We start from the raw sequence: 17179 nt of genomic DNA, 5'->3' as shown, positions 1-17179 counted from the left end.
TTGGGTTGTCAAGAGAAAGACTGGAGGTTCTTACAGCTAGGTATAGCACTGAGATCAGTGAGTCTTTCAACCTATTTTTCCTGTCAGTGGTATGCCTGCCAGAAAGACATAGTGAAAACTACATCAAAGCTTAGTGGTTGTTCATCATACCATTTCTTGATCGTACTTCTTTAAGGAGCAAATAACACCATAAGCACATTTTAAACCACATAGTTCTGCTTTTCAGCAGTGGGGAACACTGTAGCTTGGGAAATGCTACAAAGGAATCTGACTGGAACAAACTTTTTATCTTCTTCCAAAATAAAGACACGAGAAACACATCTCTCTTGTAGGGAATAGGACATGATGAGCCTCAACACCACCTCCCTGCAGTTAGAATACAGGATAACACTTCTTAATTCCAAGCTTTCACTAAAAGGATGATAGACCAGCAGTCCCCTAATTTGGTTTGCCAATGACTGCATGTGCTTAAATTCAGTTTCTGTGCTGTCCTAAAAATGCAGCAGGGACATTCAGATGATCTGAGACCACATCCTAAAAGGATCTGGGACTCCTTAGTGGTAGAGAGAGTGTTAGGGAAAGATTGAGTGCATGTTAATAAATGCACGTCTGAATTGACCAGTTAATAGTGTTCAGTGATGTATGTGCTGAGACTAAAAAACATCTTGTGCATCCCCTGGCATGAAAATCATGTCTGGAGAAAGTGAAGTTCCAACACAGTGTTGTGACAAAAAGTAGCACTTCCCTCTAGGTACATCTTCAGAAAAAAGAAAAGAAAAAAACAGTTCTAAGTACAGGTAAAGGAAGGGCGAGTTGACAGATTTCAAGGAGGGACATTCAAGTTTTCTCTGCAGTTTATGAGAAACGGGAAATGCAGAACACCTATAATAGATAAAATATGCAAATAACTAATAACCATCATCTAGTAATTATAGTTAAATTATACGATCCCACCACAAATCATTTTGCAAGTCTGCTTTATTCTTTAAAGGTTAACGTACTGAGTCGTCCGCCTCACCGCTGTCTTCTCTCAAAGACATTCTTCATATTTTAACTCCCCATCTCTCTAGAGGAGGATATAAAGGAAGTTAGCTGTTCTCATGTGGGCTATTTCAGTGCCCTGCAGATTATTTCAGTGTGTTAGAGCAAAAAAAAAAAAAAAAAAAAAAAAAAAAAAAAAGCTGTAAGTGGAGAGTCAACGATGCACTTTGTCCTTGCAGTGATGGTTTGAAGTTGTGCGTTACACTGTGCTGCTAACATCCTTGTCTGTTGACGTCTTGTTTCTGTCAAGGGAGTAAGGGGTTGAAGGTGTTAGTTCCTCAACAAAGGCGCCTTCCAAGATTCCCTGCACTGATTGCCGTGCCTTTGCCCTGAAGTCTCGCCCCATAAAAACATAGAGCAGGGGGTTGATGCAGCTGTTAACATATGCTAGTGCTGTAGAGAGGTGATCCCAGAGGACCAATGACTCCCTCAGTCCTGTACCAGTAGCAGCTACAAAGGACAGAATCCCAACTATGTGGTATGGAGCCCAACAGATAAAGAATGCAGCTACTACCAGCAAGATCACTCGCAGCATCTTGCTACGTTGCTTGTGAAACAGATTTGCATGCATCCTGAAAGCAATAAGGACATAGCAAACTGCCATTATGCTGAAGGGGAGTACAAAGCCAAAAATGGCCCTTGTGATGGTCACAACAACTAATGGAAGGGGTACAAAAGACTCATCCGCATAGAAATTTCCCAGTGAGTCATTATCACTGTATATGTTGTCAAAATCGAGCAAATCATCATGAAGGTCAGATAGTTTTAAATGGAAGTCAAAGTTGGATGGTGTAGACGTATTTGCACTAGGCAGGCCATTAGGAGATTGCAACAGCTTAACGTCAGGATAGGCAGTGGAAGTTAACAGTGAGTTTATGTTTACTGGTAGAATTACTGTAGAACGCAGAATATGAGATGTTGTGATTATGTCTTCATTGGTGGATATGCTCTCTGTCTGGAAACCTGGATAATCATCAACGGGCTGATGAATGAAGATGGTGTCATCATAGGTGCCAGCTGGTATTAAAGATGAGTATTCCAATAATTCATTTACAGAACCATTGTCATCCATATAGTCTAGCATTTTATCATGTCCAAAATTGTACCCACACTCAGTTTTGCCATCATAAATGATAATCTCACGATAGTGAAAGACAGGACAGCAGAAAATGAAGGCCAGAATCCAAATGCCACCGCATGTTAATGATATGAACTTCATTGTTCGATGATTTTGGCACCAGACAGGTTTCATCACAAGGAGGCACCGGTCAATACTGATGGCCATGAGTAGGAAAACACTAGCAAACATGGTAAATATGATGACTGATGGAATGACTTTGCAGAGGAACCAGCCATATGGCCAGTATTCATGGAGGACCAGATGAACAATGGAAAAAGGCAAAGACAAGCAGCAAATGAAATCAGCCACAGCAAGGTTTAGGAACCAAACAATGTTCACAGATCTCTTCATTTTCAGGCCAGCTACCCAGATCACCAACCCATTGCCTGGGATACCTATGATGAAGACGATGATGAAGACAGCAAGGGAGCCAATGGATTCTGATGCATAATGTACAGCAGCCTGTTCATGTGAACTGCTGTTACCCAGGAGTGGAGACATTCTATAGCTATAAAACAAAAAGCAAATCAGTAGGCATTTCACATCTTCCTTCCCAAATTCCTCTTTTTATCTGTACTAAGCCTTGCTGAGTCAGGTGACAGTATTGAACTCTCTGGATACAAAAGCATAGTCTATACTACTTTGTTCTAAAGGCTCTACTAGTCTGACCATTATACCATTTCACCATTCACATGGTGGCTAAGTCACATAAGTAAAATTGCCCTACTATTCAAATAGAGGTTTTATATACACTTACATTCTCCAATCTCTGTCATCCCTTTCGATTTCATTTCTCTCTCTTTTCAGTTTCAAATCTGAAGAGGAGGTCTCACTTTTTTCATACTCATACCCACACTATCTCCAAGTGTCTTCCCTGATCAACTTCTGGCTTTGCATATGTTTTTGTTCTTCAGAAAGGTAAGTCAGTATTGTAGTTCCTTTAGCATTTAAAACAAGCAATTTCTCCTCCTGGCATGAACAGTGAAATAGGCTTAGGCCGAGAGAGCAATGCTTATCTTGATGAAGTAAGTCCATTCTATTTTCTGGACATTACAAATAGAACAGACAGGTCAGCAATTCTGTTTGCAAAAGGACATTTTTTTAAGGAAGTCCCAGTAAGCATTTCCTTTTTCCTGCTTTTCTAGCCCATGTATCTTTGTTCCAAGCTCTCTACCAGTTCTTTGCATTTCTAGTCTTGATGAGGAGAAAGGCAAGAGATGACTGTCTTAAGAAAAACAGAAAGAGAATTCATTGTAGAAGAAAAATTAAAATACAGAATAATAGTAATAATGTTCTTCAGCCATTTTAGATAGAAGAAAAGCTGTCCTTACAGCAAATCAAAGCTGAACCACAGAACACTTAAGTGTGGTTTTAAAGCTATAAGAAGTGGCAGTAGAAAGACTTTAATTGCTCAGTCACTCTTGCACTTGGATATTGGTATATTAAGTAGAGGAAATTCAGCAAAGTAAAAATAGATCTGAGAGAAAGAGCCTTATCCTTTAAGCATTAGCAGAACTGTTTTACAAAACCTCAAACAACAAAACTCTTGCTGAATTAATGAAGACAGTTGTATCGATGAAAGGTCCTTAAAAAGCATCACAAGCAGACAAGGAAGCTGTACAAGTAATTCAGTCTGCAGAAGAAGCTGAGGATATACAAGACAATCAATACTGTTCCTATTTTAACCTCTATCATGGAAGTACACAAATGCCAGTCACGGATTGTTGTGTGTAGGACTAGACAATATTATTAAACAAACAAACAAAAAAAAACCCTACAACAACAAATCATCAGTCATTTTCTTGCATATCATATAGTCTAGATGTGGAGCAAATCTAAGTGGTGGAATTACTTCACAAAGAGAAAAATTAGTTAAATCGTTGTAATGAATATTGTAATTACCACTTTTTGCTACAGTTACTAACACGCTTTTAGGTGAAGGTGAGCTCTGAGGAAAGCTATGAAAGAAGTCACTGAAGGCAGCTGGGCGTTTAACTTAAAAATCTAGCAAGTCTGTTCATTTTCCTGTGGTACCACTGATATATGCAGAAGACACTTTTACTGAGACCATCAGAGAACAGTGCTGCAAGAGTTGAATCATGCTGTCTCCTTATACAGCTACAGAATGTACTACAGTATAAAGAGGACAGAGAATCAGGTAATGCTGTAAAAATACTAAAACAAATCCTACACCAAAGCAAACAGAGAGATGAATTAATAAGAAGATCCTGCCCACCCTAAGTTTTCAAGAATGCTAAAAAGGCTATTATGTGTCTATGAAGATGTAAGGGAAAAGTGGAGGGGAGAGAGAGATTCTTGGAAGCAAACAATAAGAAATTGCAGGCTGAAAAGGAAAGCAGAATTCTGCAGCTTATTATACTCACGCCAGTGAAGCAGACACTTCAGCATGTCAGGGAACAAGAACTATCCTGCCTTGGCTCTAGAGTGACTGAAAAAAGAAACCCCCATGGCATTTTAGGAACTGCTTTCTTCCTCTATGTGCATATGCATACTAACTATTTAGGTCCTTGCACCCCGCTGGAAGGGCTTAAAATGACTCATATCTGAAGTTTTAGACATAATCTGCTAGAAAAAGAAAACAAACAAACAAATAAAAAGTGGTTGTCCTAAGCCTGTCAAAATAAAACAGGCTCCTGAGTTAAGGAATAATAGGAGGCAAGAGGCTGATAGGCACAACACATACTTTACATAAGGTTTCCACAGAACAATACTGGAACAAGACACTGAGTCAACTCTCTAGGGTACTGGCGTAACACTGGCCACTGCTTGGTGCAGCTCAAAAATTCAAACCCCACCACGTTACCATCAGGTGTCTGGTCTCTTGTCTGGTAGCCACCTCATGCTCTATCAGATTCACCTACCTCATACCATTTCTTATCATTCTGGATTCTTATCAATCCAGATCAGATTCTGTTTCAAATTGAAACTGTCTAGTTTACCAAATACCAAACACTTTACCCAACAAACTGGAAATCTCAAAGGGATTTAATCTGACTTGCAACATTTTGGGGTAGTTATGACTTTTTTTAAGAAGGAACTTGACTGATGAAGAAGGAGAAGTGGTTAACTGAAATGCTGATAACAGAAAAAGTAGTATGCCTACAGAATAAAGCATTCAAGGGTCTAACACTAGGATTTTTATTTCCCCCTCAAGTTGGGAAATCAAGAGACAGCAGAAATGACAAAGCCCAGGCATATGAGAATCAGGCTCAGCATTTTGGTTGTGGTCTGGAAAATTAACAGGACTGAGAAGAATTCTGCACATGAGCACATCATCTGTTTGGTAAGACATATGAAGGCTGGCTCAAAGACAAAACCATTAGATCAGGAACAGGAAGGCAGGCAAGGACTGGGCCATTCACCAAAGATTGATGGGCTGTCAGCAGCTTCCCAGGACAGCCCCTCTAGTTACCTCTTATTCTCAGCTGCCTTTCCTAGGGACTCTTCAGACCTGGACAGTAAGTGAATTGAGGATAAGATGAATTGTCCTGTTAATAAGAGGGTACTCTTATTGGTCATCTTTACCAGGGGCCCCACATCCTCTCCATCACCATGGGATTGGCTAGATTTAGTCAAACTCTCCCTTGCAAGGAGAAGGTCTTTTCCCATCAGTGGGCCAGCTCTGATTCCCTCAGTTTAAACCTCTACCCAGTAGCCAACCTGGACACAGCAAACACTTTACCTACAATCCAGCCAGCTCGCTCTGGATAATGATAAGATGATGAGGTACCTCTCTGGATACAGATTGCCTCCAGAACAGTTTGGGAAGAAGACAGAATTCCACTTTCATTTCATATTTTTACTACTTCTGCAGTTTTGAGAATCCCTGTTTCTGATCAGGTGGAGACACTAGATAGCTATGATCTTTCCCAAATGCTGAAAGTTCCTTGAGTATATGTCAAACTCATCTTCCTAAACCATCCATATAAAGCTTAGCTATAGCTAGCATAACTGTGTTTCCAGAAAATATACTGTGGCACTTTAATGGTCAATCTTTACTATATGCTTTTTTGCATGGTCTCTAGTGTGTACATAGTTTCACAAGGATTCAATCGCTGCTGCTGCAATAACACCAAGTACCAGCAAGGTTGCCCTGTATTGATATTCCTCAGTTTCCCTTCTTTAGAAAATCTCCTGGATGACCCAAAACCATTTTTGTACAGTGCTGGGTAAGCTCACAGATGAGCCTTTTGGACATCACACAGAGAACAAGCTTGGCAAAACTGATACATACATAGATAACATAGAATAATAATAAAAAGTAGCTTTTTATAATAAAAGACTCTCAGTGCTGGGTGATAGTTTGGGTCAGAATTTTTACCAGAGCATTTTCAGTGAAGAAGACATTGTCTGAAACAGTATTTGGATTGTTCTGTGTAAATGCTTGTCTCAAGATTGACCTTTAAGTGATCAATTTTGCAAGATGGGTTTCCCTTATGCCCTTTATGCACAGAAGAAAAATTTTGTATGTTGTATCCATCATGATAGGCTTCATGCATATTCCTGGACAATGCATTATTTTTTTCTTAAATGTAATCAAATCAAAGCAAAAGCTCAAATGATTCTTCTGCATGGATTAGTATCAGGCTACTCATGGATGACAGAATCACAGAAAAGTTGAGGTTGGAAGGGACCCTTGGAGATCATCTAGTTCAACCCCCTGCTCAAGCAGGGTCACCTAGAACACATGGCTTTGGACCTTGTCCAGGCACTTTGGAATATCTTCAAGAATGGAGACTCCACAACCTCTCTGGGCAACCTGTTCCAGTGCTCTGTCACCCTCACAGTAAAAAGCTTTTCCTTAGATTCAGATGGAACTTTCTGTGTTTCAGTTTGTTCCAATTGCCTCTTGCCATGTCACTGGGCACCACTGAGAAGAGTGTGGCCCCATCCTCTTTACATTCTTCCTTCAGATATTTATTTGTATTGATAAGATCCCCTCTCAGTCTTTTCTTCTGCAGGCTAAACACTCCCAGCTCTCTCAGCTTCTCCTCATATGAGGAAAGTGTAATTCTGTGCTTTTTTTATATGCTTTCTTTAAGCAACTCTGCTGTCTTTTCCTCCAAGGTTTTCCTCTCATTAACCTCTTTTAACTTCAGATCAGCAACAGAACTGTACTTAGTTTTACCTTTCCTTTTATTCTGACAGTCTGGCAAGCCCTGCCATAATACAAGCAGGGAGGTAGAGCTTTCTTTTATATTGTGGCACCTGCCTGCATTAAGTATTAGCTCTACATATTCCCATTTGCTCTTGTCCAGGCCACATTAAGGGTTTCAAATCTCATTGCCCAGGCAGATATCTGCCTGCTGCTGGGTGCAGCCTGGCAGGGAACACTGTGGGGAGGCAGAATAAGCTGGTAGAGGGGTAAAGAAAAGGGTAATTGTGTAATAGTAATTCAGGTCTATTCAAGTACTCAGCTCACTCCAACCATACTTCTTTTGTGCTTATCTATTCATACAACTGCCCACACCATTTTTTCCTGAAAAACTAGGCCAGTTACGTGTAGATAGGTTAATTAAATTACAAGTATTTTGTTTTATTAGTTTTAATGACTTAAAGACTATAATGACTCAAGACTTCCTTTTTCTTTTTTTTCCTGCACTTCACTTACCAGATCTATGGACTAGCAGCACAAAGTCCCTTTGTTTCAAAGATTTTCTGTACTGCGCACTGTCAAAGACATGCTGCTGGGCTAGCTGGACCTTTGGCCTGGCAGAAGTACTGCTTGTTTTGGATGCTGTGACTGAGGTTTATTACCATCCAGTTCGACTTACCTCTAGAACAAAAATGGTGATAAATCTCCAAATACACTAACACTATACTACAGCAGAAAAAAATAATTCTCAAAATTCAGTGCTGTTTTATTCACTTTGCTTTACCCTTGGCAATAAACTAAGCTCATGTAGTGTTCCACAGATTGCTTAAATTACATCCTAGCACAATTAGCTCATGTTATGTCCATCCTAGGCTGGATGGACAAAGGTAACTTTTTTCATAACTTGCCTTATCTCCTTTTTTTTCCCAGTCTTCAGGGTCCAAATTTAGAGAGACAGCCACAAGTAACTGCACAGCAGTAGACTTCAGCATCAGCTTCAACTACGAGGTTAGTGGCTATTAAAAATTGTGGGCTAAATGCTACTACTATTTATCTCATTATACTTAATAAATAAATTAGTATTTATTTGCTTACATTAGACACATTTCTGGGAAGTCATACCTCTGTAATTAACTTTTACTTAACATGTACTTTCATCAGTTTTAGCTGAAAAACTTACAATAGTTTGTGTTGCACTCTTTAGTTTGCTGTTTTACCAAAGGCTTCTTGGTTCCCGAACCACAGATCCCTTTTCCCTTAAAATCCCTTTTCCCTTAAAATCAACTTTTTGACCTAAGAAGAAAAACACAGCGGAAAGAAGGCAAAGCACCTAAAAGAGTACTCAGAACATTCAGAGAACTAAAAGACAAAACCCAACTGCATGTTTTGTCATGCCCTGAGCGCTGATGTTCCAACATGTGTGACATCATGAGCTTCTGCTTGATGTCACTCTGATTTGGAAACGCATGATTGGTCTTGCCTTGGCCATGGGACATGTGGGAAGCAGCCCTCACTCTTCCTGGGGCTGCCCTGTGCCTAGAAAGGCTGGGCTAGCTGCTCATACACATACACTCAGCACGGTGAGCCCAAGAAGGCCCAGGAGGCCCAAGCACCCTGCTCCATGCTGTGCTTTCTGCCTGAGCCATTAGCACCTGGGCCAGCGCAAGCGGCCCCAACACCCAGGGCGGCCACGGCAGCACGGAGCATGGCTTCCTGTGGCCGCCCGCTTCAGTCTGCCCACTTCCAACATGGCTGCTTTTCCGCGCCACTCCGGTATCCGAGCGAAAGGGAAGGCGCCAGGATTCGGGATGGCGCTCGACACGACTTCAACAGCCCGAATCAAATATGGCTACGCAAACCCAGCAGAAACTGCCAGGATCCAAGATGGCGCCCGCCCTATTGTTTTGTCAAAAACGGTTCCAATATGGCTACCTCCCCTCCCCCGCCCAGTGCTTTGCTGCCAGGATCCATGATGCCTTCCGCCACGTTTTTAGCGTGACCTAATTGCAATATGGAGACGCTCGCGCTCCCTTGGTAACGTCTGCCCTCAGCAAACATGGCGGTCGGAAGCGCCGCCGGTTATTAGGCTCCTCACCGGCTGCCGCCTGCTGGGGTGTTAGGAGTTTGTATCTGAGATGGCGGCGACGGCTGAGCTGGAGTATGAGTCTGTTCTTTGCGTGAAGCCTGATGTCAATGTGTACCGCATCCCGCCGCGCACCTCCAACCGTGGATACAGGTAAGGGGCAGGGCCGAGGCCAGGCAGCCTGTGCGTGAGCAGGGGACTCTGCACTCCACTCCGCCATGGTGCTGAGGGGACCGTGGCTGAGCTCCAGGGCTCCTTGGGGCGGCAGCGGCTGCAGGGCCGCCCTTCAGCCCCTCTCTGCGGTGCACAGGGGGCTGGAGGGCGGCCCTGAAGCAGGTAGACGCCTCGTTGAGGTGTCCTCCCTGGTGGCCGGTGGCTGGAGTAGGTGGCAGTGCCTGTGTGGCGGCGACTCGCTTGCACTGCAGGATATCAGCACCTCCTGACGGTGCCAAAACTGATGTGGGAGAAGCGTTGTTTGGGGTGGGGGGGGGCTCTGTGCGTCTTGGAGTGAAAAGGGGGTACAGTCGTGCACTGAGCTGGCATTGTGTTTTTGCTGTGTAACGGGTCTGAGCCGTGGCCTTAGACTTCTGGGTTTTGCTCTGTGGTGCCCATGCCCTGCATTGTGATGAGCTTGCAGCCTGGATCAAAGGAGAGCTAAAATTATAAAAATGGCCTCTTCTTACTCCACAGATCGGTCCTTGTGTGTGCTCTCAGTCATAGTATAGCTGCTTTCTCTGGTGGTAGATGTATGTCTTCCCTGCCTCCCCCCCCCCCCCATATTGTCCCTGCAGAGCTGGTACAGCTCTGGCAGAGTGTGCTGGCTCAAATACTCCTGCAGAATTGCTCAGTCAGCACAATTCATTCAGTGCAAATAAACAGAGGCTTGAGAGGCAGAGGCTGATACGCACTAATGCCTGCTGAACTTCCTGTCCTCTCTTTGGCATTAAGCAAGTCATGCAGGCTCTCTGAGGCCTTAGGCACCTGCAGTTTCACTAACTTCAGCTACAGATGTCATGCTTGATGTTTCTGATAAATCTGTATCAAGTCTGGTGTACGTTCTCTGTGCTTAAAAACAAAAGTACCCTCTCCTGTGCTGCAGAGGAATGGAGATTAACTAGTTAGTCTCACACAGGACATGAACATGTAAATCACTTGCTGTGCTTTTTCTGGTCAGAGCTAACTTCTGCCCTCAGTTATATTTGCTGTGCTCCCTGAGGCACAAGTCTGATGTGGTATAACAAAAGTTTGAGTTTGGCCCACTGGCCAAGCTAGAGTGGTTGGAGTGGAAGCCAAAAGGAGCTGATGGTGACTCTTTAATAAACAAACACTGCAGGACCAGGAGTTAGAAAGCCTTCTCTGCTTTAGCTAAAACCAGCAGAATATGATTTTGTGGGCAGCTTCCACAGAATTCCTAGAGAGATTGGTTTATGCTATGAAACGTTAATGTTGTCAATAGTACTTGTTTTATCTTGCTGAAGTGTTGCTGCTGTCCATACTGTTCCTGGACGCATGTTTGGTGGGGGTTTTTTTGTTTGTTTTTATTTTTTGTTTTTTTAAAACTGTAGAATCCTGTAGGGTTGACCCTTCTCCCCAATATTTTGTGGCAAAGAAGTTGATGGGCTAAATAAGGTGATGTGTATGCTTGTGTGTGTGGTATCTTACCAAGTGTAAACAAGTTGCCTCTAGTTTCAGAGGTACTTGATGCATTTTACAACAATGGAGTAAAATAATGAAGTGGTTTTTCAGCATGCTATAAATTTTTTAGGTCTTCCTGATGTTCACCAGTTGCTTATTAGTCTCTTTAGGTTTACTGTTGCAGTTGAGTTCTAGAGTTTCGGTCTTTCCTCTTTTGCAAGTTTATAAAGACAGGGAGTTGATGTTCCCTGGATTGTATCTATTTCCCTTTACTCAAGGGAAAGAAAGCCCATTCTGAGTCTCGTGTGTACACTAATAGCAATAGAGAGGACTTGAAACCTCAATGAGGAGCGAACGCTACGATGGAGAGGAGCAGACTCCACGCTTTGCGGGGAGAAAGAGGTGAAATAAGACAGCTGCATGTGATAAAGGTTTGGGAGCAAAGACTTTAGCTGAACTATTTGGGCAGAAATGTAAATGTTGAGGTACTGTGAATGAACAGATGTTCTTTTCAGGGCTTCTGACTGGAAACTGGACCATCCAGATTGGACGGGGCGACTTCGTGTGACCTCCAAAGGCAGAACTGCCTACATAAAACTGGAGGATAAGGTTTCAGGTAAGGGAAGGGGTATAGCTTGTCAATATTGTAAGTGTGATTGTGGCTTGTGAGTCTGTGCTTCTAAGTTGAGTGGGAACTGTGCATGGCAGCTCCAATCATGTTTTAGAAATAAAGGTTTAGAAGCCTGTGTTTAGAAAGAGGTTGCTCTCATTAACACCTGATTCTTTGTCTGTAGGGGAACTTTTTGCTCAGGCTCCCATAGACCAATACCCTGGCATTGCAGTGGAGACTGTGACTGATTCCAGCCGCTATTTTGTCATTCGTATTCAGAATGGGACTGGTGAGTCAAGGGGTCATACGTGGCCCAAGTAGTGGAGGTGGAAGAGAGTTAACTTGCTGAAGCCTAGTGTATACCAAGTGTATTGAGATGATGTTGGGAGTGCTGAACAGGTTGGATAGTATACTTGGAGGGGTAGGAAGGCAAGGTTAGCAGAGGAGGGTTTTCTATGTTGCACAGAGTCCAGGGCCTGAGAAGGAGAATTCAGTTTTGAACAGAACCACATGGGATGAAGGGTGCCTCCTACAGACTAGGAACAATGAACTGTTATGTGCCTGTGTTGTCCAGCTGCAGAGATGTCAAAGGAGGTAGCACAGAGTGGTTTAGGAGATGCAGAAGGAATTGGGAGTGAATAAACATGGAAGCATCTTTGCAAGACACTTCCAGTGACTGCTTCTGTCTCACCATTAGGACGAAGTGCTTTCATTGGCATTGGCTTCGTGGATCGGGGTGATGCATTTGACTTCAACGTCTCTTTGCAGGATCACTTCAAGTGAGTTGTGCTTTTGTGGGGTGCTATTTTTTTCCTCTGGCCTGTGGAATGCAGTGGGCAGCTGTGCATTTTCATTTAGGACAAGCTTCTTTAGGATAGCCTTGAAGCCCAGCTGTGGCTCCATCAGGGACGCTAGAGTGTGCTGTCATCCACCACACAAGCTGAGGGTCCTGTAGGGTCAGATCTGTAAGCTGAAAACTTGGTTCCTGTGATGCCACAGGTGTGGCATTGGACGTTTTTTTTTTTTTGGGGGGGGAGGGTTGTGTCATCTGGCTTTTTGCTGTGCTATACTGGGAGCAGTATAGAGGTAGCTAGACTGACAAGGCAAGCTAGTTCTTTGGCAGGAGGGAAGATCCATGTATTTTTTTGAAGCTGTATTTCCCTTTGCCATAGGATCTTATGTCTTCCTCTTTTCCTTTTAGGTGGGTGAAGCAGGAGACAGAGATCTCCAAGGAGTCCCAGGAAGCTGACACACGTCCCAAATTAGATTTAGGGTTCAAGGAAGGACAGACCATCAAACTGAACATTGGGGTAAGGTGTCTGGTTGCCCCAGCTTCTTTCTTTGGATTTGCTGGTTTAGATGCTTCCTCACTTGTTCTGTCTTTTCATACAGAACATGACCACCAAGAAAGGAGGGGCAGCCAAACCCCGTGTGTCTGGATCAGGGGGCCTAAGCCTGCTCCCACCCCCACCAGGAGGCAAAATTGCGGTCCCTCCCATCCCTCCCCCTTCTTCTACAGCCATTGCCAACCATGTCACACCACCACCCATGCTGAAATCCAGTAACATGAGCAGTACAGGTAAACGTTAGCACAGAGCAATCTGTCTGTCAGACACTAGTAGCGCATAGAGAGGACTGAGGCATACTTTAAGAAACTGGTGTTTAGTCCAGCGTCAACAGTGCACTTAAAAGCCCTGTGAGACATCATATGTCCCGAGGGCTTTGCTGTCTTTGACCTGAGGATCTCCGTATTTGTTTGACAATAATACCTGGTTCTTTCACTTTTTAAGGGAGAACAGTATTTTAGCTCTTATTCTTGCGTGGGGGGAAGAAAGAAATCAGGTGACTTGGTCAAAATAATCTGGGAGAGGTAGACATACAACTTAAATGCTTAGAGTTTTCTGACCTTGTGTTTGTTTGGGCACTGGCATAGTTATGTGAGGCATCCAGAAAAGCACTGCCAGGTCATTTGCTTTCCACAGAAGAATATATAATCAGCCTATAGTTGTTGAGAGATGCAGGAAAAGCATTCTTGACAAGCTTACAATAGAGAGAGAGGCAGCTTTAGTATAAAGAGCAGTATAGAAAGAGGTGCAAAGTATAGTGGGATTGGGCTATAAGGAGGAGACAAGAGTAGAGCTGCTGAATCTTTCTAGATGTTGTACTAGAAGTGTGACCATGTAGAGGTGTATGGAGAAGGCAGAGACTTAGCAGTGGTATATACAGATCTGAGTGAGAAGAAACCACAACATTCTGGTTAGGACTGGGCTCCACTGTGTGATTTGTACTGGTAGTGATGCAAATTGTCAACTGTTTAGATGGCTGTGCCCAATAGTGCTGGATCTGAGCCTTATGTCTACTGGGAGGGGTAATACGTTAGTTGGTATGATAGGTAAGAACTAAATGGTTCTTGAAGATGATGCACTCCTGCAGGCTCAGTGCACACTCAGTTTGTTAAAAGAAACTCAGTCTTTAACCTCATTCTTCTGGAGGAAGAGCTGGAGTCTGTTTAAAGATGCTGTGCCACTGCATCTACTAGGGAGGAGAGGTTGTGTAAGCTAACAGTCTAAATGCCTGTAGGGATTTTTTCTTTTTTCCTTCTTGAATACTTTGACAGATTTATCTTCTTTTTCTACCTTAGATATTCTGCTAGACTTAGGCACTCCTGTTCCTGCATCCAAGGCACCAGCTACTACAGACCTCTGGGGAGACTTCAGCACTGCATCCAGGTAAAACGTGGTGGAAGGAACTGCATATAAGAAGAGCACTGGAGGAGCCATGTGTTAGGAAGTCTGTTATTAGATCTGCTTCTTTGATTGTCTTTTCTTTACTTCTTTCAGTGCTGTTCCTAATCAGGCTCCTCAACAATCCAACTGGGTCCAGTTCTGAATGGTTAAAGCAATGGAATGGAACAAAGTGATGACCAAGAGGCTCCAGAAACACCAAATGGGATCAGAGGGGGCACAAACCTCTCTAGTCTTCAATCAAAAAGAAGTCAGGACAATCCCTCCTTTTTAAAGTAGATCTTCACATCAGTCAAAATGTACCAATTTTGATCCCACAGTGAAACCACTGAACCTAAAGAGAACATACTGACTTCTCGTGTGGTGGGCAAGGAGGAGAGGTAGCCTCATCTCTTCTACCCACTTGACTGTTACATGGTACATCCTAGCTCTTTTTCCCCAGGTTTCCATACAGGAAAAGCAAGAATCCTGAGGAAGGTGTGTACAGGAGTAGGTTGGGTAGGTGCATCTGGCTTCCTTTGTTGCTTTCTGTGGCTGCTTTCAATAGTGACTCGAGTCTATGCAGCTTGGCCTACAGTGCTGAGAGCAGCTGTGTTTAGCTGCAGCTTGTAAACGGAAGCTGCAAGGAGATAGGTTTTGTGTATCTCTAAGTTTCAACACAAAATCCTGTTTGATTAATTATGACATGTGCGGTGAGGAGTGAACCTCCCCTTGCTCACACTACTTTTCCTCTGTTTGGTGCAGTTCTTGGTAGTGCTGGATGTTGCTGTGCTCTTGTGGGAAGAGACTTACAGGACACTGAATAGACCTGCTGCTGCCACTATGCTGTGGCTCCAGATGGGCACACCAATGTGAAGCTCCTTGTTTGGCTTGTAGGTTCATTGGAGGAACTTCTCATAATCATTCCCCCTTCACCTCCATGCAAGGTCTCCGGGTCTTTGGGCTGTTTTAATTGGAAATAGCTTTTTTAAAAACAAAACAAAAGACAGAGAGAAGCCTTTTTGTAATTTAGTAGTTGCTTATGCTAGATGACAACCAGATGATCCCACCTCTCAGCACTTCATGTTCCTGCATCACTGTCCTGAGTCCTGTCTGTGTGTTTGTCCAGCAGTACATGTGGTGACTTTGCACTGTTACAGGTATTACACAGCAGTAAAAATCATGGTGGGAAAATGGACTATTTTCTAGTGAAGGGATAGTCCCCTCCCCTTTTTACTTTTTACACTCATCATTTGGGCAAGACATGTAGGAGGCCCAATCGTAAGAGATGTGGTAGCTGGATTTTCTCACCTGAGTTCCTTCTTGTGGCTGTCCTTCTGAGGCTAACTTTCTAGAGATGTGATCTGTTTGTAACTTTTTTTAAAAAAAAAAAAAAAAAAAAAAAAAAAAAAAAAACGTGTCCTGAAGACCGCCTACTTTCCTGTGTGTTTTAGAGGGTTAGAAAGTCTGAGGCAGAAGACCTTTAGTCTCTCATGTTCCGTTTGTGAGAGATTCCTTAGGCCTCCTCAGTCTGTAAACTATCCCACCTATAACAGCTATTGATGTGATGTGGGGTATGAGTTTGCTGGTTACCTTGGCAACACTCCAGGGCAGGCTAGAAAACATAAGCCCTACTGTGCTAGCTGATTAGCTAAAACACTAGCAGCAGAGATGGTCTGAATGACCTTTCTGTAGCTGTAACACACCTCATAGAACACTAGACCTCTGTACTTCCCAAGAAGGCTTCATATTTTGAACACTCAACCAACAGCAACACTTTTGTAACTGGGTTACACTGTGCAAGGGTTCTGTATGAGTAAATTCTGTCCTCTGAGGCTAAAACTTCATAGTGGGGCTCTTAGAGTATTTACCCATATACACCTTGCACTTGCAAAGGTCTCTGGTCCTTTCTGTCTTTTTACTAAACTAAGGGTATTTTGGAGACAAAGTTTCACTTAGAGCATCTCTCTGGGAAGCTAAGATTTTTTTAAAAAATAGCTGTAAAGCTGCTGCAGTTCCACTTGGGGAAATAGAGACCGGACTGTTCTTGAATGTAATTTTAGTCACTTAATCCTGATGCCCTGCCTCTCTTGATGTTCTCCCTGCTCCCCTCACCCACCCTAGTTGCTCTTGAATCTCACTGTACAGCAGCTTCCAGCCTCCTCTGAATTTGTAATCTGCTAGCTGTCCCTTTCTTTCCCGTGCATTCTTTAGTCTAAGCCATGGACTTTGCTGACTGGCTTGGTTTTTCACATATCATTGTCAGGTCATGTCATTTCAAGTACATATCAGTTCCCCAAACCAAGTTCAACACCAATTAGGAAATATCCAGGAGCCTCTTATTCTGTGTTTTGTCTTAATTAGTATTCTGGAGATAATATATTATGTATTTGAAAAGCTGAAGAAGCAAAAATTAAAAATATATGTACATAAAGCATAAGATGTACTGATGCAAAAGTGGTAATTAAACAAATAATGTTGGGGAAAAAATGTTGCAAGTCTTCTACATTGTCAAGTTGTTGCTTTGGCAGCTTTGCAGATTGAAGGTTTTTAAGTCTCCTGCAAACTCCTTGTAGCTATTTTTCCTTCTGCAAGTGCATCATGGCATGCAGGCTGGACAAGAGCAGCTTTAGGAGTGATGGAGGTTCAGCATCTGCCTGGGCAAAGAAGTAGAAGCCTGGAAGAAGGAGATAAACCACTTGGAATAGCCTTAGGTCATTAAAAAAAAAAAAAAAAAAAAAAAAAAAAAAAAAAAGAAAGGCTAAAATACCCATGGGAACAGGCTAGGTGTGTGCGATACTTGATTAGAACAAGGGTAAAACTAGCAAGTGGGAGAACCTTTAGTTGCACT

At 42.9% G+C, this 17179-nt stretch overlaps 2 protein-coding genes across 2 annotated transcripts; one reads left to right on the top strand and one right to left on the bottom strand.

Moving 5' to 3' along the window:
- Positions 1-1157: 1157 nt before the first annotated feature.
- Positions 1158-2662, bottom strand: C3AR1 (complement C3a receptor 1). Its single transcript, XM_062571173.1, has one exon. It carries the CDS (start codon positions 2660-2662, stop codon positions 1241-1243), a length of 1422 nt encoding a protein of 473 aa, XP_062427157.1. The 3' UTR covers positions 1158-1240.
- A 6671-nt stretch (positions 2663-9333) lies between these two features.
- Positions 9334-16919, top strand: NECAP1 (NECAP endocytosis associated 1). Its single transcript, XM_062571163.1, has 8 exons — positions 9334-9513; positions 11511-11611; positions 11790-11894; positions 12303-12384; positions 12807-12915; positions 12998-13184; positions 14247-14334; positions 14446-16919. Exons 1-8 carry the CDS (start codon positions 9413-9415, stop codon positions 14492-14494), a joined length of 822 nt encoding a protein of 273 aa, XP_062427147.1. The 5' UTR covers positions 9334-9412; the 3' UTR covers positions 14495-16919.
- The last annotated feature ends 260 nt before the right edge of the window (positions 16920-17179 follow it).

This window comes from Rhea pennata, chromosome 1, assembly GCF_028389875.1.
Source record: "Rhea pennata isolate bPtePen1 chromosome 1, bPtePen1.pri, whole genome shotgun sequence".
NCBI lineage: Eukaryota > Metazoa > Chordata > Aves > Rheiformes > Rheidae > Rhea > Rhea pennata.
This window is presented reverse-complemented; position numbering and strand designations above follow the sequence as displayed.